This window comes from Rhamphochromis longiceps, linkage group LG1 (assembly GCF_057381845.1).
Source record: "Rhamphochromis longiceps isolate RC_006_pf linkage group LG1, R_longiceps_female_GT1.1, whole genome shotgun sequence".
In the NCBI taxonomy this organism is placed as follows: domain Eukaryota; kingdom Metazoa; phylum Chordata; class Actinopteri; order Cichliformes; family Cichlidae; genus Rhamphochromis; species Rhamphochromis longiceps.
The window spans coordinates 7,876,664-7,900,744 of record NC_140557.1 but is presented as its reverse complement, the minus strand read 5'-3'; the positions used below and the strand labels follow the sequence as shown (position 1 = coordinate 7,900,744).

At 39.6% G+C, this 24,081-nt stretch overlaps 1 protein-coding gene across 1 annotated transcript; it reads right to left on the bottom strand.

Annotated features, from left to right (window-relative positions):
* Window positions 1–4,344: 4,344 nt before the first annotated feature.
* On the bottom strand, window positions 4,345–23,755 carry sv2ba (synaptic vesicle glycoprotein 2Ba). The gene is made up of 13 exons (XM_085410834.1): window positions 23,622–23,755; window positions 19,126–19,854; window positions 13,422–13,602; window positions 11,588–11,739; window positions 10,176–10,309; window positions 9,598–9,687; window positions 8,302–8,415; window positions 8,083–8,171; window positions 7,785–7,949; window positions 7,557–7,690; window positions 7,260–7,460; window positions 7,002–7,161; window positions 4,345–5,722 (listed from the first exon to the last, which is right to left on the bottom strand). The coding sequence occupies exons 2-13, from the start codon at window positions 19,601–19,603 to the stop codon at window positions 5,539–5,541; spliced, it is 2,082 nt and encodes a 693-aa protein (XP_085266960.1). The 5' UTR covers window positions 19,604–19,854; window positions 23,622–23,755; the 3' UTR covers window positions 4,345–5,538.
* Between the last annotated feature and the right edge of the window lie 326 nt (window positions 23,756–24,081).

Sequence of the window (24,081 nt, the reverse complement as noted above, 5' to 3'; positions counted from 1 at the left end):
CCAAGAGATGGGTGAGACCCACAAACTCTCTACACATACAGATACATGGCTTTTTCTTCAAGGATAAGGCTGGTAGAAATAATTCCTGCATTAAATGGCTCACAGTAAGTTTGTGGATGTTTAACTAAAGGAAGATTTTTGGAAAGAGACATTTCTGTCAAGTTTTTGAAATTTATTTTTATGTGTTTGTACACTTTAAGCAAGGCCAGGTGAGCACAGTTTAGTTCCAATATATTCAAAGAGAAGGCAAACATTTCCCCAGTTCATATCTCCCAAAGGGGAGACCGGTGTGCCTTCTGTCCCCTTAAATAAAAACGATTGCCCTACTGAGGGCTTTTTATGGGGTAGATTTAGAACATAACAGAGATGATAAATTTCCCATTTTAGTGAAAAACTAGTTTTAAATTTTGCATTCGTGTCTTAAAAAAATATGGCATCTTAAATCTGAAACCTATTCCAAATAATAAAACATTCAGGCTTTATTCGAGTGTACAACTTCACTAAAAAAAACAACATGACATGTTTACTGATTGTCTGTGAATGCTGAGTCTGTGCATTTATGCTTTTTCACAGCATTTTCCAGTTGGATGCATCCCCTTTTCTGAGCTAGGAGGCAATTTGTCTTTCCTGTCTGTGTTGGACTGTCTGCTCTTTATTAAATCATCTATTAAACATCAAAGCTGTCATAAATCCAAACCCTGTTCAACACAGCAGTTAATTCTGTTCTTTCCAGTTGGCTTTGTGTCAATGGTGTATTCTCCTTGATGGAGAACTGGCATGCTGTAAAGCAGGTAATTAAATAAATACATGTTTGTAGACAGTGTCCTCCAGTTGGGAGCACATTCAGTTGTTCTGACTAGAAAACTGACGAGCTGGAAGCTCCAGAAGGCTTAAATATGACAGATAAAAGGACATAAGTGTATAATATGATACTGTTGTGGCCTGAGCTCTGAAAGTGATGGATAGGTATGTGCTATGTCAGGCTGCGGGCAGAGTGAACTGGGTTTGAACCCGCTGATCGACCCTGCCAGTCACTCTGAGCAAGGTGAGGCTGTGGGAGCCTGGCTGAGAGTTTGGCACCTCTGGGTGGATGCCCACCCACAGAAGGCTCAGAGGCTGGGCTGCCTGCCACCTGTCTGTGCCTCCCTCAACCCCACCACGACCTCCAGGGTGTTCCCTCTGCTTGGACTAAAAGCTAGTTTGACATCATTTATAACATCATTCTTTGGATATTCTGGTAGTGACATAGCAAATAAAAAATTTTAAAAAAAGATAAGAGATATGAAATTTGATGAATCACTGTAGAACACAGTAGAAATCAAACATATTATACATGCATGCATAGCAAAATAGTTTGCATAACTACGTTATTTTGACTTTTATCTCATTGATGTGAAACTCATTTCAGGAGCAACAGTAAAAGAAAACTTTATAGCAAATATATCACTGTGCACAACTCTGTAGTTCACGACTATTATGGCTCTCAAGGGTTTTAGATAATTCAGGTTCTCTTGATACTCAGATACACAATTTCAGGGTTAGGTTAGTCTTACTGTGATTTCTCCTTCACTGTGAAACACCAAATATCTTCAAGAAAGATTAAATTGCACAATATCATTGGACTGATAGAGGATAGGTTTGGTTTTGGGGGGAATTTTGTTGTTGTCGTTCTTGTTTGTAGAGATGTTAGACATGTTCAAACCTAAAAACAAATCCCAGGGCCTGCTACAGTTTCCAGTTTAAAATAGGTTTCCTCGAAACAGTCTGCAAGAATATGCAATGGATGTTGCTCTATAAGCAGAAACATGAGTATCAGCTATCGCAATGGCAGTGCACACAATTCACTTGGGTGACAGAACAAAAACATTTTGCTAAATTTGGTCAAGGCTAAAAGCCTTTTTTAAAAATTCCAAGAATCACTGCATTAGCTAAATTGCAGATCAATTGCGAAGGTTCTGGGTGTCAGGCCGCATGTTTCACAATCATGGTCTACACTACACTGCAAGTCAGTCCTCCCAAGTGGACTATAAATTAATATTATAAGAGTAACTACTTATCTGTGGTGTCTACAACTATCCATGTGGACATCCACAAGGCATTATAAACCTAGATTTACACTTTTTGCTACTGTGGGCATGTGGGGGTTTGCTTGGGTCTGAATGACATACTGTACATTTTGTCATTATAGGGTGCACTCATGGTTCTGTGTGGACACCCATGTAGCTGCAATGCAAGGGCGCCAAAGGAGTAAATGAGTCCTACAAAGAGACTAGAAAATGATGATGATGACTGAGGATGAAGAACTCTAATGTGCCGAAAAAATGTCAGTCTGTTTTTTTCTTCAAGAGCCACAGCTGCTTTAGTTATAATAGGTTTAGAGAGCTCACAGGTTAACTCAGAGGTCTCATTATTATCCAAATGGCATTGATGGAGTTGACAGAGGCAGTTAAACATAGCAAAAAACAAAGTTGTGAAAAGCAGTATCACTTTAGTCCTATGTGTCCCAAATTCATGCGGCAATAACAGCTATTTTGTTAGATTCTGTGTGTGTGTGTGTGTGTGTGTGTGTGTGTGTGTGTGTGTGTGTGTGTGTGTGTGTGTGTGTGTGTGTGTCAGTGGGTGAGGTGGCATGTGAGCGGAGCACATTTTACACCCTAGGTGTGAAACAGTGCTGGAACCGGAGGGGTCAGCCAGAGGTGCACAGTAAATTTCATCTAGTTGTTAGAAAGTGACGTTCACAGAACATCAAAGAATCCAGCTGGCCAACACGACTCAGGTAACTTCTTCTCCAAGCAGGAAGACGCTGTCAGGCTGCAGAAATAGGTCAAATTGCGCAAAAGTCAGTACGAGATTAAATTTAAATATTAGCTTCAGAGACAACGTTTCACTGGCCTCTACAGCCATGAGACATTCTGATAAGCCTGGTAGACACATCAGCAGAGTGTCTTTCACACCTTAGCCAGAGTAAACACATCCTCCTACTACTGGCACTTGCTCACACTTGTGTGCTGCCATGTTTTTACTAGTTCCCCACAATCACACAGCTGGCTCTGACATGGGAACAGCTATTTTTTTCCGCTCCCTTTCGCAGTCATCGTACCTGAAGGAGAAAACAATTTGCTAGAAAACAATCGAACGAAGAGGTCACAAATGCTTACATTAAAAAATAAGCAAGATATAATTTCATTTTTTTTAATCGTGTTTACATGACCAAATAAATAAATTCAAATGACATTTTTTTTAAGAAGGCTATGCTGATTGTATCTTTCTTCCTTATCTCTTAACAGATTTTTAAATGTTCTGCCAGTATTCATCACTGTGTCACAGTTTATATTCAGAGTGCACCTCCCACTGAAAGCACACCTTCATCTGTCAAGCAAAACACTATTGTCAAATGTTTTCTTATGGGTATTTTGTACATTGTCAGATTATATCAAATGGACAAGCTCAACATTTTGAGAAATGCGCTTATTTGCTTTCTTGCCAAGACTAAGATAAGACACACAACCCCCCTGTGATTATTGCTTTGTTTTTGTGTGACTAAATCAAATGAGATGTAACATTAGTTGGGACACTTCTGCAGGGTGAATCAAAATGAAGCTCAGTATTTACTGAGGATTAAGATTAACCTCTGGCAACAGGACAACAGTGAAAAGTGAACCCTTTAGTGCGATGATGATAAATGCACATTGTGTCTGAATAAAACATAAATAAATATTCTGTTTCATTATAAAACGGTGAAGCTTGTATGCAGAAGATGTGCAGGACATGTAAAGAAGCACATAACCTACATTATTTCTCTACTATGGGAACCAGTCCATGTCTTGCACAAGTCTCCAAGTTTTTATTTATTATTTTGCCATGGTTAGCATTGTCACCTCACAGCAGTAAGGTCATGGGTTTGAATTCATACCGGGGCCTTTCTGTGTGTAGATTGCATGTTCTCTCTGCTTGTGTGGATTCTCTCCAAGTTTTCTGGCTTTCTCCCAGAATCCAAAGACACGCAATGGCTATGCTGAGCTATCTACTGGTTTGGAATCAACCCTGTCTTTTAAATATGGTCACTGTTGGCTCCAAAATTAAAAATGCAAGTCCACAAACCAGTGGGTGACCACAATCAGATGGGGTGTGTCTTTGAGCCAATCACACCTGTACTTAGAGGGTCATTGGATCACATAGAAAAGATTTTAATCCCCAGAAGAAGAGCACCTCCATTGCTTTTATATGCATCTGTCAGTGACTTCTAAATCAACACAAAACAGGTACTAACAGTTTTCCATAAAGTTTAAAATGTATGACATTTTTCATGTGTTCATGAACCAGGAAACCAGATCATGAGCCCTCAGCTTTATTCAAGTCATGATGCAGCTATTATGTTACAACTAATATACACAGGTCTATATGTACAACCACAAATACAATACTGGTATTCAAGACTGTTGTGATTCAGTGAATTCACAGATGTGTGGATAACAGCCGCGCGCACATACACACCTCAGTTGTGCCAAAAAAAAAAGTAACACCTTCTTTAGAAGTCTTGAAACATAATATGCAACAAGTTCTGTAAATCAGTTCTTCATCAGTATGTTAAAATGAGAGCATCATATCAAAACATCTATTTTCACAGTCATTCTTTAAAATAAAAAAAACAGACAAAAACAAATTAAACAGTTCCTTACACTTTGTCATGGCAAGATGTGACAAACAAGACTCTGATTCTACATTATCACCAGCAAAACACAGCTCTACCACTGAGGACAGACACAACGTCTCAGAGTCGAGGACACGACGACAGACAAGGAGAATTGTTTTGGTTGGATACGCTGGGAGAAATGGACGGGAGAGGATTTCATTTAAAAGAAAAAATCTTCTACATTATTGAAAATGGTGAATCTGGATTCAAGTCTACAGAAAACAAACCAAGCAACAACTAAAGAAGACTACAGACACCACAGGACACCGCAGAATAAACAAAGACTGTGTGGGTGAAATGGGTGTTTTCTCTGAATAACAACACCTGCAGTGATATTGCTGCTGAGTCTCGGCGGTGAATACAACAGGATTCTAATTCATTTCAAGTTATCACTACGAGTCCTTTCTCTTTCTCTGAGGGGGAATGAAATCAAAGCACGACATGGTAACAAGAACTACAACACCTTTCAAGTACACATTTTCATCTCATATTAATCTTTTACACGAACCTCAAACAACACAAATGTTACTACAATGTGTGCAAACGCAGGTTGGGAGAAAGATGGAGGGAAGACAAAGACTAGTTTTTTTATTCAATGTGACAGAAAAGCTGGGCAGCCTGAGGTACTTAGAGACAGAACAGAAAGCAACCACAGGTTTATATAGGCAACCAGACAGGTTTTCAATAGTTTTACTCATATAACCATGACACACATCTAGCACAACGTGGCCTTTCTTTATTACCTTTCTGTTTCAGTTTAAAAAGCTGATACTTTCCCCAGAATATGCGGCTTCACCCATAGCTAGACTGCGTTTGGGGCCCAGAGGCTGCAGGAGTTTGGCTTTTCAGGAGAGGATTTTCTCCCGGGTTTCGGGCAGTTTAAGAGCCACCATGCCTCCACAGACGAGGGCGGCGAAGGCCAGGAAGATGGGGATGATCTTAGTGATGCCGATGAAGGCGGCAAAGATAGAGCTGGCAATGATGGCCGCAAACTTACAGATGCCATTCAGGATGCCGAACGCAGTTCCTCTGCAGAGTCAGAAAGACAGAGAAGGGTTAGAGTCATAACTTGGCTGATTTACTGATGAAGTGAATGTGTGGAGAACCGAATTGGCCATGGATGCAGGTTAACGTTTGAGTTCATTTGTTCTCCGCTGGCATTGTTTTGCACAAAGGTGTTCACTTCTGTCTGCCAGGAAAAAACATCAAATATGCCTCACAGGTGCTGTGAGGTGCGAAGCACTACCTGCAATGTTAGGAACCAAGAACAAAGCTGCCAAACTGAAAGCTTGAGCCTCACAGAAGACAAAACAGAATGCAGGCAATAGGACATGAGGCATCAGCAGAAAGAACAGCGAAAACGCCTGTGTGTACCAAGCATTGTGTCACCGATGTTGTGAAATATCCAAGTCATTTTTGCGCAACTAGGGGGTGTCAGAGTTTAGATATCTGAGAAAATGATTTAGGGAGCCAGCTATGAGCGCAGGCCACAAAGAATAATGCACGAGTTTGTGCAATGTATTTGTTCAGGAAATAGCTGGTTTTAGTTAAGCTACTTTGTCATTTTTGTATTGGTTTATATATTTTTACACATTAGCGCGATGGCACGTTCCATCTCGGTGGTACACACTGGTGTATGCTTTCCTTATTTCAATCATTTCTAAGGGCAGGTGCCACATTTTGAGTTTAGTTAAGCTACTTTGACATTTGCAGTGTGTTGCTGTGCAGTAATGGTATACTGTTTTTCATTCCTCAGCAAACCACAGTAACACAGCTAAGATTGGTGTACTAACAGCTACCTTTCTATATATAATATGTATAATTTTGTTATCAACTGCAAAATAACTCCCTTTATATCAGGCATTAAATTCACATATAAGCTCCTGGTTGCATATTTTTTCATTTTCTCCCCCGGCAGATGTGATTACTCAGTTACTCATTAAAGTCCTGCCTTTACTAGTTACAGTTCTTATATGTTGTAAATATCTCACTCCATTTGAAACAACAAGTCTTCGGGTTTACTGGATGTGGATGTTACACTTTGCCTCTCCCAAGCATAAAATGGACATGCATGCCTAAGCTGCAGTACCAGCAGGGGGGGAAATTATATATTTAAAGCTAACGAGTCACTACTGAACAAAGAAGGCATGAAGTGCATTCCAGGCTATTTTTGGTTAAAATGCAGCTGCATATTTGTTGTTCTAGCCTTTACTGAACGGTGGGTTTGGCCTACCCTTTTGGAAGAGTCATAATAATTTATCTGTACTATAATGGAGCTCATATTACACGTAAAAATGGGATAGATTACCGTTTAGAGGACGGGTAGAGTTCCACAGAAATTACTTCTAGTCCATTCCAGGCTGCCACACTGACGCCATAAAAGAGACACTGCCAACATATTACAGCTCCTTGACTGAAACTTAACAGCAGAAGGAAAGTGCAGGCCGATGACGCCAGCATAGAACCACCTAGAAAGACAAATAAATGAGGACATACTGACAAATATTTGACTGAATATTTGGCTACGTAAGCTCATCGTTCCTGTGCTGCTCTCTCCTGAGGTCACCTATTATGCGGATCCTTCCTATCTTGTCCATGAACAACGCTGAGATGATGTTCCCAGGCAAGACAGCCAAACTGCCCAGGAAGCTGACCATGTAGATGACGATGTCATTCTCCTCCTGAAAGTTCAGATGGCAGCCTTTCTTCGGGTGGAGAAAGGTGGCATTTTCCATTCGACAGTTCTTGAACTTGTCCTGCCAGAGATCTGAAGAGTACAGAGGGTTAGACTGTAAAAAGTGCTTACAGGAGAAACCTATTGCTTTAGCTAATTGTACAGTTTCAGTGCAGTCTGGTCTGGTACCTGTGTTATAGAAGACGGTGTTTTTAATAGTGCAGTTCTCAAAGAAGGTGTTGGTGGATTTGATATCCTCAAAGTAGCAGTTTTCAAACAGAGAACTCTCAAACTTGACCGACTTGATTTCAATGTTGGCGAACCTAAATGAAAATAATGACATGAAGCAGTAGCACAAACAAACGAAACTGTGAAACTGAGAAAAAATTTATAACATTAGGTGTTACGGAAATGTACTTGTCATGGATGTACTCCCCCTCACGGTGGATCTGGTTGACCAGAGAGAAGTTAAAGTGGAAACGCTCCACACGTTCTCGATGGAATATTCGGACTTTGGACTCGTACTCCTCATACTGCATGTACTTGATCATATCAGGAAACCACACTCCAAGCCCGTGATAGCTGATACACACAGAAGGATTGGAAGCATGAGTGGAGAAAACTAAAATGATTCGCCTGAGATAGAAAATTTTAATTTTTTTCTGTAGATGAAAGCACAGGTCTGTTTTGACCTCAGCTTTCAATGTAGATCTACCTGAAGGCCAAACAGAACCAGACAATAACCAGAAGGAGGCCTTGTAGTCGGAGCTCCGGCGCTGATAGAGACATGATATTGGCCATCACCTAAGGAAGGAGAAAGAGACCGACAGACAATCAAACTTGACATGCAAGGTCTGCATTAAAAAAGAAGCAAAGCAAAAAATTGTCTATTTTTTTTTAATTCTGTTTTATTTTACTGTAAAGTGTTGCAGACCTGTTGCAGCATGGTCATTTTTCTGACAGTCCAGCGCTGGAAGGCAGTCCCAGTCTCACTCTGGATCTCTATGAACTCATCCTCCTGAGTTTGTGGAGTCTTGATGTTGGTTACCTTGACAAAGGCATCAAGTTTTTTTGATATTTTTTTTCATGTACAATTACAGATGACACAAGTGTGACATAAAAAAAACATTAAAAATAAATAAAACTTTAACTTAAGCAGAAAACATGTAAATTAATATATGATCGAGTTTTTAAAAAATGTTTTTGTGTTAGATCCTTGAGTTGAAACAATAAAACAAACAAAAAAACCTGTCGGGGATATTCATGGTAATGAGTGTTGCACACAGACAAACAAACATTGGAAATTTTGATCAAAGTTTCCTAACCAGATTAATTAATAAAAACAAATGATTATCAGGACTTGTGAATAACATTTCATCAGTATGTTAACAGATGGGGCTCTGGGATTTATGTTGTTTTTTTGGTTTTGTTATGAAGCATCTTCATCATTACTCTAGTCTAATTAGTTAATTTCTTACATGCATGTGTTCCTTTCAGTTATTCTGAATTTCAGACTCTCATTTGTCCAACCCAATTCGCCCCCATCTCCACCTCATCCTAGTTGCACAGAGAACCTCAATCAAATCTTCAAGTCCATCACCACCAGTGTCTAGAGTTGTAGGTCCTGTTATGTTAGTTCATTGGAGTTGCTGAATGGTCAACTCTTTAGTTCAATAAATTATTATTTTTTGATTCTTTCAAATGATTTCTCCTCAATGATTTTTACTTTATTGCACACTCAAGAGCCCAAGAACCGTCTTCAGCTTCATTTCACCAAGGCCTCTCCCTCTGACTGCCACCCTATCCACACAGGCACTTCCTGGATGAGTTATTTTGGGCTTGTCCAGCTGGCACGTGCAACTGGACAAAAATGTTCCTGCTGAGCAGCAAGCCCCAGGGCAGGCTCAGAACATGCTGGAGAGATTATGTTCCTTAGCTTGCTTGGGAACCCTTTGGTGTCCCACTAGAAGAATTGGAGGAGGCTGCTAGGGAAAGGGAGGTCTGGGAATCTCTGCTTAGACTGCTGCCCTTGGACCAAGATAGGCAGCAGACAATGAATAGATGGACGAAGAGATGTAAGACTAACTCTAAGGTATTTACATAAATTACAAAGAGATATCACCTGCACAAATGCAGGGAGATTGGAGCTACATTTATTTTATTTTGTTAATAAGTAGATAACTTTTCTGTCAACTGACTGAGCCAAACATGAGTGTAAATGAGGGCTTACAGTGAAAACTCTCTCTGGCTCCCCCTTGGCTTTCCAGTTGGTGTCATGAACTTGTCGCAGGATCATCCACGCCTCATCATGTCGTGCATTCTGAAAAACCACACGTACAAACATATAAATATCTATTTAAACAAGTTTAAAGAGCACCCTGTGAAACCTCTCAGGGTTTTCCAATGTGTAGCTGAAATTATAAAGTTTAGTGCACTATATATAAGAGTGACTCTTTTAATCATGGGTTTTGGTTTGAGCGCTTAAACTTTCCCACCAGCACTGCAGCCAGATGAATGTTCCCATTAGGTCTGCCTCTTATTAGAAGGGGTAATGTGTGATAACTTGTGGTGCAGCAGTAGCATACAAATACAATACCACATGTGGTTAAAGCCCTGATATTGTCCAGGATGAGAAACAGGGGTGGGTGGTGTTCTGGTGCTGTCTTAGCAGCTCATCGCTACCTTTGCACAGCAGTGGGATGTTGGTGTGGTGATGACTCAACATTCTTAACCAATCACAGCTGGATGCATAATCCTGACAATCAATATTATTACTACAAACTGGCTACACTGGTTCCAGTATCTGACCTCCAGGAGGAATCTCGGGCTCTCCGGCATGAACACGAGTCCGATGAGTGCGGCCAGTGCAGGAAAGAGACACACCAGGATAAACAGTCTCCAGCTGTGCATCTGAAGATGTGTACCAATGGCAAAACCCCAACCTGCAAAAACCACCCAGTGAAGAACACGTTAATATTTCCACAAACCTTGTTTTCTGGAATGCTTTAATTATGAAATCACAGAATTAATGTGTTGCAATTTTTTTTCTTGAGTTGTTTACATTTGAGTCATCAAAAGTCAATTACAAGTAGCCAACTGTGAGGCTGTTTGGGAATCTTTTTCAAACTGGATGCTGGCGGTATGTTTGGTTTTATTGTGAATAATTAATTCAGAACATAACTGATTAGATAAGGTTCCAGATAAGCCATATTAATGAGTTATTCAATACATTTCACCACATTATGCAGACTGAGAAAGAAAGAGAAGAAGCAAAATGTTCCCACTATGAGAAAAATTCCAACAAAAAGCAAGGGAGGAGCCAAGGGCGGGCTACACACAATTTTCAAGAGCAAGAGCTACATTCTCAAACATGATTAGATGACATTTACTAATAGAGAATCAAGGATGGATAGTAAGCAAAGATCTTCAGAGTTCAAATCCTCCTCTGGCATAAACAGCAGCACAGAAACAGTGTACTAGGGGCTTTGTGGCAGCTCCTCTAAGTGTAATGGCCCAGTACTTTTGTGAATAGAGGGTATGTGGGGCAGGATGGTGCAGGATGGTGTTCATAGACATAAAAGTTAAAAGGCGAGTGTATGAGGTGTCAAATTGCTGTTGAACTTCAGATAAATTGCCTCCAGAAATTACATTCAGTAACTATTTTTTTGTCGTCGTCATTTCTCTTTACTGTCACACATGAACACATTTTAATCAAATAAATTTTATTGTAATCTTATGAACACGATTATTAAGCAAAGAGATTAACTTCAGTAGCATTTCAAGAATTTTGGGCAAATGGGAGTAAGAGGCAAAAAAATGTGACATTTTGGACTGCAGTGACTTCCCATATGGCAGAAAAGATTAAGACATCAGCTTCTGTTCAGCAAGTAATGGTCTCAGCCACTGATTAAAACTGAAATAGTAATGCTGTTCTCCCTACGAACACATTACGAATTGCTAATACTGCATTTGGTATCACATACCAAAATTGGGGTATCGTCACTATACTACGTTATTAAATGTAATATTTTTAGAAGGCAAACGTTTAAATTTGCAAACTTGTGCAAACATTAATGCACGAGGCATTTGAACTGACAGCCGTGAGAGACTAACAGAGGACACTGTTATTACAGACTCCATTTGTGGGGGTCTCAATTATTCATCTTATATGTTTCAATACTCTACATGTGTTTGTCTGTTTATCAGAGTTTGTGCGTTACCATAATGAGGGATGATTCCCCAGGCGGTGAAGGAGGCGTACAGGCCTCCAAACATCCAGAACATGCAGAGCCAGCTCAGATGTTCTCCACGTTTATCCATCTGCAGGAACTCAGTAAAGTAGGTGTACACAATTGGAATGGAGCCACCAATTCTGGAGGAGGGATCATAAAACATAAAATGAGTGTAATCTTACACAGATGTTTTTGATTTTGATGTGATTTTGTCCATATTTTAGGACATCCTATTCCTTTGGATGTTCGTCAAATTTGCTTTAAAGACAACTTGTCACACATTTGCATTTTAAATGAAAAATTAAGGCCAAACCCTAACTGGAAATGGAAAATTCTTATCTAAAAGTCATGATGATGCAAGCTTCAAACACTCGTGATTAAAAACATTTTGTTATATAATGACAGAATTACTGGCATTGATAGAATATTTGATAGATTTTTTAGAGCTCATTTTATTGAACAGGCACGAGTTAAGTCAAGATTTTGGTTCCTATCATGAGGGTGATTATTGATTTAATTCTGGAGCCTTGCGATAAGGAAGTTTCAATGCTGACGATGGTCACAGTTTAATAACGGCATCAGCAGGGATATTTGATCGTTTTGGCCAATGCCGTTTCCATTTCTCAGATCTTTTACATACTTTGTGGGACATTGAAACATTTTTTGAACTGTGGGGAAAAAAAATCAGATTATCACATCTGTAGGTTTAAAATGACTTCAAGGATTATTGGCATTTTTGAAGATTCCTCTATTTTTTATGACTGTAGCAAATCTTTTCATACAGGGATGTGCAGTCAGCCTCCTGTTAGCATGCCAGAAAAATGCACGTAGTTTTTCTTCAAATGTGAGTGTTAATGACTAACGTGGGACTCATTATCACCGCGAATCAGTGACAGCAGAACAGTTTATTTCGGTGACCTTGTATTTTCTTGCTGAACAACAAGCTCAAACATCAATATTGCAGATCTGGCTGGAACCATTATCAAAATAAATGTGTCTTTGAAAGTTGCAAAATCAATCAGTGCGCACCAATAGCTTCACCGTAAGGTGCTGGCAACAGCAGGAACTGAGCAATAAAGCTGAAAATAAGAACAATCAAACAGCACTCTTTACTTGTTTTAATTAGTGTAATAAAGAAATGCTCTGTTGAAGTAAATAAGCAGAAATCTCCTCGTGTGCAGCATGCAGTCTTTGAGGTGGTGTTAACAGTGTGTTCTCGTGACATGTGCCAGCAGGCTGCACATGATAGCATGCAGAGTAGAAGGTACTACAAGACCCCTACTTTACTGTAATCTTCCTGGCTCTCTCCTGCAATTGTTAAATGGCTTAAACAACAGTTTTTGCTTTACACTTCCTCATGTAGTTGGAGGACCTTGCATAGTAGTAAAGAACTGATGTCAAACTGCCCAACACAGTAAACACCAATTAGACTCAAACACTGGGTCAGTTTTTCTTTTAGAATACCAATTAAACTAATTTAGCAGTCTGAAATGTCTAATATAGCCCACCAAATTAAAACACTCCATTATTAAAGCACTAAGAAGCATAATAGGTTAGATACAATAGAACATGCAATGTTTTAACATGCATATCAGTTACTTTCTTCTGAGCAGTCTGACTAAATGTACCACAGACCACAGTTTTTTTTAATGTTAGTTCTACCAGGTACATTTTTTTTCTTTAAATGTCAGGGGTATTATTTTGAAATCTCTTTCTACTAACTTATTTATAGAAAAGGTCAGTCAGTCTGACAAAAGCCTGTGGATGTTTTTTTCTTTGTTCAAGTAATGTAAATGTAAATTTGGCTAAGTCAGTGTCTCACCCAAAGCCGGAGCAGAACCTCAAGAAGAGGAAGAAGCCGTAGCCCTGAGCGAAGCAGGACAGGAAGGAGAAGACCAGGTCGATGGTCAGGACGTAGATCAGACACTTCCTCCTCCCCATTTTATCACACAGACCACCCCACACCAGTGCACCCACCATCATGGCCACATACACCAGGAGACCTGCAAATACACACGCACATATTTAATCACTTGGGAACCTGGTTAACTTGAAATGTGACCTTTACAGATTCACACATCCACACACAAACAAACGCTTCACTTTTAAAACTCAAGTCAAACACAAGGGGGCTCCCTTTACCCTTGTATGAAGTAGGAAGAAGAGAAATCGTCACACAGTGTTTCAGTGTGACACATTCTTACATTTGAGACAAAGAAATAAAGGTCACAATAATTTCCCAGGAAGAGCGTTCCGCTTCTACAACACTCACCTTCCATATTTTAAAACCTGCTTTCAGTTTTCTGTTATTTGGGCTTTCTCTGACATTTTATTGTTTCTTTGATTACATGCTTTATCACTGCAGACTCCCACTCTGAGTCAGGCCGGTCTGGAATCTGTCAGCATGCAGCAGGCAGGTGGTCCAGCCTGCCATTTCTTCTTGTTCTGAAGCTGTTCCACAGCTCCACACAAGAGCATACTCCATTTTTCATTTTAATGTCTCTGGAGAGAGAAACAAGCTCTCCTGTCTTAGCTGTTTAGGGACTCAAATCTACAGCCTCAGCTATCTTCTTCAGCGTGTTGTTTAAACCACTAGAACAATGCATACTTCCTGCCTAGTCTGTGTTTTTACTACACAGCCATAACTACAGAGGAACTAAGCAGCTTAACAGCACGTGGAGCCATAGTGTGCACCTTCCCCGTGGATTACTAGACTACCCAAATGCTCTGATGCTCCACACGCCAAGTTGCATATCCCATTCAACTCGAGACTGCACAGGGGAAAGAAGAGTAAAAGCTATCATACCATCTAATATGCTGGCCAAATAGTTGCTTAAGGAAATGTGTACGCCTCAGATATCTGCAAGGATAAATTAACAGGATGGCCTTGCATTTAGAAATCCCATCTTTCACATGGAGGCCTAGGATCTGTCCTGGCAGCAACAAGCTTGCAAAAGTGTCCTTGAATACAGTGAAGACACTTAGTCCCTGGAGGAAAAGGGAGAATTTATCTTTTCCTTCCTGTATTAAAAGTGAAAGCACTGTGCTGAAGTGCTTTTATCACAACTGTAGGCACAGAACAAAATACAGCTGCAAAAGATGCCAGAGATACAAAATATATAGTAAAAGAGACTCCATGCTCTTGAACGTTAATAGATGCTGTATAAATTAATTTCCAAATAAAATGAATTAAGCCCACAATAGCACATTTGTGACTATTTCAACTGTTAAATCGATGCATTTTTCTAACCAGGTGAATGATCCACATTTTTGCTACCTACTTTCATGAATCAGTGCAGTTTTTCTTTGTGATTTTATGATATTTGATCATTTGTTAACTTACTAATCCATGAGTCCCTTGAACACTGGGAAGCAAACGTCAGCACTTGTGAAACAAGTGGGTCTATCCCTGCATGGGAGTCACTTTGTTTAAGAGAATATCATCTTTTATAAATACCCAACATTAGACCCAACACAAAATGGTTTCAAATCACTGAAAAGCCTTTAAGTGAAAATGTTGATCGTTGCTGCCATCTCACACAGGGACCAAACTAAAGGATGGAAGTTATTTTAATTGTTAGCTTCTGGCTCAGCTACTTTAGGTTGTTTACTATGTTTAAATGCCTCACTTTTTAAAACACATTTATCACAAATGAGTTTTCATATACATTGTTACTTCAATTAAAAGTGTAACTGTTGTTAAGATAACCAAACTAAATTTAAAAAACTAGCATTAGCGTGTTCATTTTTCCTTAATCGACTGTGTCCATGGTTGAATACTTTTCCAACTTTTCTGAAAGTATTTGAATTTATGTTTTAAGAAAAATGTATAATGTGTTAGGGCAGTAGTTATTCAACATTGTTGAGTACATTAGCAAAGTTTTCCTGCTAAAACTAAATTAGAAACTACTGAATCTGTGAGATAAAAAAGAAAATAAGAACTGAAGGCTCTGAATGGGCAGTGAAGCTGCTGTTTTCAGAAATCTCTAGAAACATGTGAAAATTCAAATTCTGAGCATCACAGGCCTTGACATTTTGAACGATTAGCGTGATTTCTCCCAGTCTGCCAAAACATTTCAGTAATAGACATGAAGCACCAAAGACAATCTGGCAGGTATCATAAAATTATCTACGTACGCAGTAGCTGTGGATCAAGTATAGCAGCTTGGGTTGAGATTAAATCTGAGCAGAATTTCTGATATCATCAGTCAGGTGTAGGTTCCTTTTGTTTGTGTCCACCACTGTGTCTTCCTCTACTGAACACTTCACCCTGCAGATTAAACAATATAACTGTCATTAAAGGTAAGTGTGCTAACCCTCCTGTGTTTAACAAAAGCTTTGGGAGTCTGTCTGCTTTCCAGGACTAAGGTTACGATTAAAGTAATTTCTGTTCCTGTGTGTCTAGTGGACAGAGCATGAGCATGAATCAGACAGGATCATTCTGCAGATCTACTTCATATTCTCAGCCAATGATCAGCTCTCTGCCCCCATTCTGCGCAAACAGACGCTGTGATTTCATTTTCGCCAGGCCTTCTTCCTGCTACCGCAGCCTGTCAGAGGCCTGAAGCATATCTGACAGCTCTGCACCAGCTCCGCAGGCCGCCAGGATCTCTGACTGCTGCAACATGCTCCATATTAGCCTGGGAACACACACCGAATGCAATCACCACCGGGTTCCTCATCAATCTCTCGCAATGCTTCATCCCAGGAGCCTGTTGTTAAGATGAAATGAGCGATGTGCAATCTGCCACATCGCCTGGCTACACACGAGGTCTGGGAAATAAGGTGAAAGGCTTTAATTTGCAGTTCAGTTGTCTGCACAGAAAGTGAGGAACTGACGTTTTCAAGGTAAATCTCCCGATAAGTCCACGCTGCATACAAATTTCAGTCCTAAAGATAACTAAATAATTAAAATATATCTGTTGGCACCCTCAAGCCAACTCCCAGACACATGGAGGACCACTGCCAAGGCTCAGTGAAGCTAATCTGGTTGCTCACAGTTAGAGCAGGGCGATATGGCCAAAAATATTTATCACGATATATATTTGAAAATTTGCGATAACGATATAACCGACGATATAATTGATGTGAGACAAAATACAACTCCACAACATTACTAGCGCAAAAAGACAACCTTCCATTTATTTTCACTTAAACAAGAAGCTGGTTTTTATGTACATTAAAGCTTTATAAAAATGTAACAGTGCAAATGCAAATTCCTTGCTGAAAGTTTAACCAAAAGGCATTTCCAGTAGAAATGGGCTGACATATCCTGAGCATAACCATGTATAATATCCACTGAAGTTAAAAAGAGGTGCTTTGCAACATTAAACTGCAGTGTGCAGTACACATTTTTCGGACCATAAGGTGCACGGGATTATAAGGCACATTAAGCGAAACAAAGCAGTCAGATAAATCAAACTTTATTAAACTCATTCTTCTTGCTTCCTCCACTTCTGTACCATTGATTCATTAATGTTGAATTCTCTGGTAGCTGCTCTATTCCCATGTTGTTGCAGTATATTAATGACTAACCTCGTATTGTGGATGGATTATCTCAGTTGTTCTCCTGACTGAAGTTTGGTCCGTTTACAGCATCCTGCCATGCGATTGCATTTGTCTCTAACCATGAAGAACCTTCACGTTAACTTTTATAAGTGGAAAAGTGTTAGTGTTCGTCCTCCAGCTTCACTGTTTATGTTATGCTAACATAGCTGTGTCGCTAGCGATCACGTAGCACATCATTATATACCAGCTAGCCAAACTTCAGTAACCCTACAAACGTCACTGCTGTTTAGTTTCCTGTCTTCATTTATGTTGGAAGTGATAGCAGAGCTGTACGTTTGAATTTTTTCAGAAATCTCTTAGTCAGAACATGCAATATCATGCTTAGGTAACTAGCGAAACTAGCGAGCTAACTTCCGCTAGCTTCCTGCTAACTTCTAACTCCGTTAAATGTAATACATTTTGTTTTCATGGATGCCTGGAAGTTAAACTTTATAGTTACACCTGGTAAAGCAGCAATGCTGATCGTTTTATTAAAGATGAAAGAATTTAGACAGTTTTTAACTCTAAGTGATGCTGCAGTGTTGTTTGACCTGAAAATACGGAGTTTAGGACCCAGATTACTCCCAGATTTAAGAGCATCTTAGAACGGCCGCTTGCATGTTCTGCAAAAAAATGTGCTTTGTTGTGTATCTGACGGACAAACACCAAACCAGTTCCACATCACGGAAGTTGCACCATTTTTACAAACCAATTCTGGTTCATCTGTTTCACTCAACAATCGGCCATGTGCGTATGAAAACAAAGGCACTGCGCATGCGCGTTTTACTCATATTCTATCGCGATATTTCATTTTCCTATCGTTGCCTAACATTATACCGGTATTACCGTGAACGGTATAATATGGCCCAGCCCTACTCACAGTGGACCCAAACTCCATTAGGACACACAATGTTCATTATGTTCTTTATTTTTGCATTTGCCCAGAAAGATCCAAGCCTTTTCCCCCTAATTTGCTCCAGCGACTGGGGGATATTTTTATCTGAAGCAGTGGGCTGCAGCCATGTGCCGTCAAGAGCCAAGCATATGCGGGATTTTGTTCCAGCCAAGCACAACAACAGATCATTTCACTGATGAGATCCTCCTCCCTGGGTAAAGACTGAAACTCTTCGACAGATGACTGTAATTAGGTAGTCTTGCAGGTTTTTATGTCTCTACATATAATTTATGTTTGTCATGCTAGCCATATGATAAATAATGGCAGAGGGAGTAGTTTGTCAGTAGTCTGTTCAAACTGACATACTGTTGAATTGATTTTTTAAATAGATTTAACTCTACTGACTTTAGGGATGTCTTGATATTTTTTTAGCCTCGTGAAGTTGAGAATTATGGCAACTATTGGACAGAATGCTATGAGTATGCCATCTTTTGGATGAATTATAGGCCTCTCCGGGCCTTTCATATGGGTAAAAGTTACATTTTCTGACCAACTGAAAATCTGTGAACATGACTGTGATCTCTAATGAGGATATTTATCATATTATCATTATCATATTAAACAATATAGATAAACTGTCAAGAAGGAACAAGATTTTTTTTATGCTGAAAGTTAACATACTCTGGTTGCCATGCAGATAAAACAGCTGTGTACAAAAAAGATAAACAGGTCTTTGCATTTGTTGTCATTGATCAAATTTAGCTGCAGTTGTTGAATTCCACACTGACGGACATTTGGATAAGATCAGTGTTATCCACTATCCAGATATTTTGTACCTGAAACACTGTCCCAAAAGGCGAGTCAGCAAATTACTGCAGTTTTTAAAAACAATTCTTAATCATCAGTGGCTCAGAAAGTGAGCGGATACACTTAATATTCACTATATCTCACATTTGTGACCTTAATTTTTCTCATTTAACAACGTCAACATTACTTATATTACCTTGACCCAACTGTTGATTTGATTTGGCTCTAAACAACCCTTGATCTGCATAAAATTTAATTGAAATTCAGTTAAACTCACCCAGTAATCCTTTGTCAGCGTTAGATATGCACATGTCCTTTTCAGCACTGGGCAGGACAAAGCCCACCATGAAACCATCCACGCCATCAGCCATTAGCGCCAAGCCCAGCACAAAGAAGAGCATCCACTGGAAGCGTCCATGGCCACAGTCCTCCATGATGGTCTCGTATTGCTCTGGCAGGCTTTCCTCTTCCTCTTCCTGCTGGGCAGCCATCCGGGCTTTCCTCCTGGCCTCCACTCGAGCTGCCCGTCGTGCCTCCTTGATCTCGTCGGGGTGCGGGATGCCTTGGTACTCCCCCTCATACATCTGATCATCCTCATCTGCCCCTTCAGTGGCATCACTAGCAGCATCCTCATCCTGTGGAGGGTAGTCCGTCTGATAAGGGTAGCCGTCTTGACCTCCACCATCTTGGGTGTAGGTGTAATCTCCACCTTCGGTCATCTGCTGGTTTACATTGTTGTGATAGGGGTCATCCATGGTTCCTGCTGCATGTAAGGAGAGCAGGAGTGACTTTGTCTCGGAGCCGTCGTGTGCTGAGGAAGCTCAAGTTGTCAGCTATAATGGCATAATCCTCCCAAGAAGCCGTGAGCTGCTCTCGTGTAGCTGCAGTCTCCTGGTGTCAGAAGAAAACTGCAGGTCTTCTGTAGTTAAGTCTCAGGTTTAAGGCCTCAACAAGTATGCTGAAAGACTGTTACCTTCCGTGATACGTAAAGTGCTGCATGCTGAACCTGAAAAACAATGAACACCACACATTACATATTGTCTGTTAGCCCCACATCACTTGTAGAGGAAAAGCCATTGCTATGCAACGGTGCCCTTTGGGCAGGTAACAGGTAATGTCTCAAAGGACTTCCAAACAATCATTTTATAAAACTTACATCAAAATTCTATAAAAGTATCGGGGAAAGTACTAGAATAAGATTTAATGGTTAAACTTTGATTAAACGTGTTAATTTTTGAAAGATTTTTAAACCTGTTTTTATCTTTGTATTGTATTTATTGCATCTATTAAAACAGATTTTGAGTTGATTTCCTTTTTATTTTTCCAACTTTTAAAAAACTTGCTTGTGAACTAAAATCCTATCCTTCTTCCAAAAATTCAATTTTTCAAAGTGTCTTATGGAAGGAAAAACAAGTTTGGTAATGCTTTTCTCCCTCTCTGTAGGCTGCTTGTCCTTCCACACAAGCAGATAATCTCATCGTCTCCCCCGCTCAAATGCTCTGGCGCCATTTTGATCCATCACACAGCATTGCTGCAATGACACATTCAGATCTGTCTTGATTTTTCTGGTGACCAGAGGCCAGAGCATCTAATGCCGACGAACAGAGAAACACAAATTCCATTAAATTTGAGGATTTTTGTTGCTGCATCCGTTCCTGACGTGATTAAATGAGTATCACAGTGAAGCCAAACACACACATGCTTGTAAAATCAAGAAATTGCTAACCTGAGGCTGTTATCCTCTGTAGTTTAGCGATAAAATATGATGTCATGGTTTTTTTTAATGCTTTGTGTCAGATAACTAAATGGCTGAATACCAAACACAGCACACAATTCAGTCACACAGTTAAACATTTAAACAAGACAAACCTTTATTTAACCTCTAACTGTATAGTCACAGGCAAATTTTAGCTTTTTATTCCTCCTCCAGCTACAGCTTCACATTCACACTTACACACATCTGTACTACTTATGAAGTATATAGTACTGTAAAGCAACCTATTAAACCTTTACTGCAGAAATTACATAAAACTGGTAAAGAAGTAAATCTAGAAAACTGAATCGTCTTTGCATTAGTTAACATTAGCATAAAGTAGCATTAGGAGCATAAATATTGGCCACGCCAGACCAAGTAATGCTGTACTTGCAACTGTATGTATTATAATTATTAAGATCTTGTTTAATTATATATTTTTCTTCATTAAAAACACATTTCAAAAGGTAACCCACAAAGTTCACCTTAAATAACAGAATATATTAATTGATTTTTTTTAGCCTGACACTAATTAATGCAAATGACAGTCTTTAACATGATTAATTAATAAATACCTAGATCACCTAAATAACCCAGATCTCCACACAATCTCTGTTTCTCTGACTTCTGTTGCTTTTTGATGGCAAACTGATTTCCCCAGAGTAAACTATACCAAAAGGTTTTAGCATGTTTGTCCTTAAATTTCATCAGCCATACATTCCACATATGCGTTTTAATAGAATCCTTAATAGTTTCAATGAATAAGATGAATGATAAGTTTGTTTGAAATAACTAAGTGATACAAGTTAGAAAGACGGTTTGCTAACTGTATAAAAACAGTGGTGTATTTCCACCTGAATCCTTTCACATAACTTTTATTGTGATTTGAACCGTTTTAATCCTGATTTACTGCAGTTTTCCTAATGGACCATTTGTGTCCACCTAAGTGTTATTGGCATAACTTTCATCCGGTGATTATTAGCCCTGTAGAAATATTTGTAGTCCTATCATGTGACAGTGCTTGGTTTGGTTTGGGTGGGTCTGTGCTGGTTTGGAAGCAGGATGACGAATACTGTAAATTAATCCAGATTACGACAGCAGGTTTTTTTTTATTCTGCCCTTGTTGCCTCACATCATTGTTTCATCATGAAAGTCACAGAGGTGGTTGGTAGCAGCGATGGATTACACAGTCTGGATTGATGCACTGAAATGTAGGCTGTTTGGTGCTTTCAGATGCGAGGTTTTTGAAATCAGAAAGTCTGAGTTAAAATCTACGCTTGAATCAGTTTTACTGTCGGAAGTAATGAGAAGAAGTCGAGTACTGTGATAGAATCACCATCATCTATTTATTATTTCTTCAAGCGGTGTGAATAATACATGAACAGTTCATGAGAGGGAATGTGTTAGGATGGATGCGCAGTCATGTTGAGGGAAGAGAAGTTGCTTTCATCATCCTGCTGCAGTTCCTTTTCTCACACAGCTGCTGCTTACATAACAGTTGGGCTGCCTAGTCTTTCCCCTCTATCTCCCGCCCTTGTTTTCTAACCTATTGATCCAGGTTTGCGTTCACAGCCGTAACTCACACTGCATACACACTTACACAGATGTCAAATCACCATTTGTGCCTCTGCAGTTTTTGAATAGGTCATAATCTGCCTTTCTCTGAGTGTGTCCCGTTGTTGAAAAGTCAGAGAGCCCCTTTGAAATCACGAAAATCAATGTGAGTCTGAGGTTTAACAGGAAGCAGAGAGGTTGCCACCTAATTTACAGAAAGCTATTTCAATTTCACAAATGACCTTTTACCATTCAGATCATTTATTATTTTGACTGAGCCAAACTCTGTAGCTCATTCTACAGAGAGCAATGGAACCACAGACTCGTGTGGCGTTACATATTAATGCTGCGATAATGGACTTTGGAAGAATAGCTCTACAGACACACGCACACACACACATACATATGCAGTGGATAGAGCATCAGAGCTGCCCAGTGGTCTACGTTTTGATTTTTTTTTCCAGTTGCAATTCTTATATTTAATTTTTAAGTTTAATTTTAAACTGGAGCTGCCTGCAGTACCACTGCAGGCAGCTCCAGTTTAGCTGTAGGAGCCTAGCTTTATTCATTCACTTTTTCATACCCAGCTGGTCCAACCTCCTGCTTTTTAATCTATGTTTTAATTACATTTGAGGAAATGTAGAAATTGACAAAATCACAAATCAACCCTAGAACCCAGAGCGTTGTGCTTATTAATTGTCTGCAACAAGTCACTGTCCTCTAATTAAATTTTAGCCTTCAGTTTTACAATAGTATTTTTTAATTTGGCCCCTTTTGGTGATTGGATCACTCCCCACCCCCACCCACCCCTATTTCTGCAACACAGCTGTTTGATCAAAGCCTTACCTACAGCTAAGCAATTCTGAGAGGATCCAAACATTTTTCTTGCTCGCTAAAAATTGTTAGTCCAAATTGAAATTGCTGAAATTCTTATCAGCCTACAACACCAGGATCCTGCTAAGCAACTCGTGTCTATTGAGATATAACACAAAATCTGTTGCACTACATCTGCTAAATGTCGTGCATCTGTTGATAGAATAACTGGACCATAACAGAAACAAGTTACTTTTAATCTCAATTCTGCACTGATCTCCAGAGGTCAAAGGAGAATCCCGTTTGATTTCTTGGGACAACTGTCTGCTAACTGACCCATTTCTATGTCTGATAGACAAGAGATTGGAGATTTTCCACTCAACGCATAAAATCTCATCAAGCATTCAGCTTTATGTCTTTTTGTAAAAGATAAACCAGTTGACACAAATAATTTCAGACTAAAATTTCTCTGTTTTATAAACATCAGAATTAGTGCTGACCATAAAGGAGCATTTGCTGCATATCATCAGGCCTGTGTTGCTGCACCACATCAAAATCATACTGCAGCTATCTTTTCCATCATTGTTATCTACTTCCTCACTAGTTCATCTCACAAAGCAGCGAGCATTGAAAAATAACAAATGTTATCTTACCAGAGAAAGCATTCCTGTAATATATAAAATGACTTCTGAACTTAAAAATGTGCTAAAGTCCAAGTAGCATTTTCAAATGTCGATCGCCTACATGTCAGTTTATCCTAAGGCCGTGCTGTAGACAAACCTAAGGGATTAGGGTCCAAGCTCACAACTCCCCCACCCCATGCATACACATACACACCACACACTACCCCTCCCTCATCCCCACAGGAAACTCCCCAGAATTAACCCCACCACCCCTCTGGGAGGTAATGGTACAGTCCTAAAGGTTTAAATAGCAACAGGCTGAACTGACACTGACTGCAAACTGTGTAGTTGCTCTGCAGGATTTTTGGGATATTGCTGATCTGTATTAACAGAGGTCAGAGTTTATAGTCAGCTGTCAGAACAGCAGCCTTCAGATTTTCTGTTTTCCTTTTCTCTTTTTGGCTCAAGGACACATCAGCAGGGCAGATGC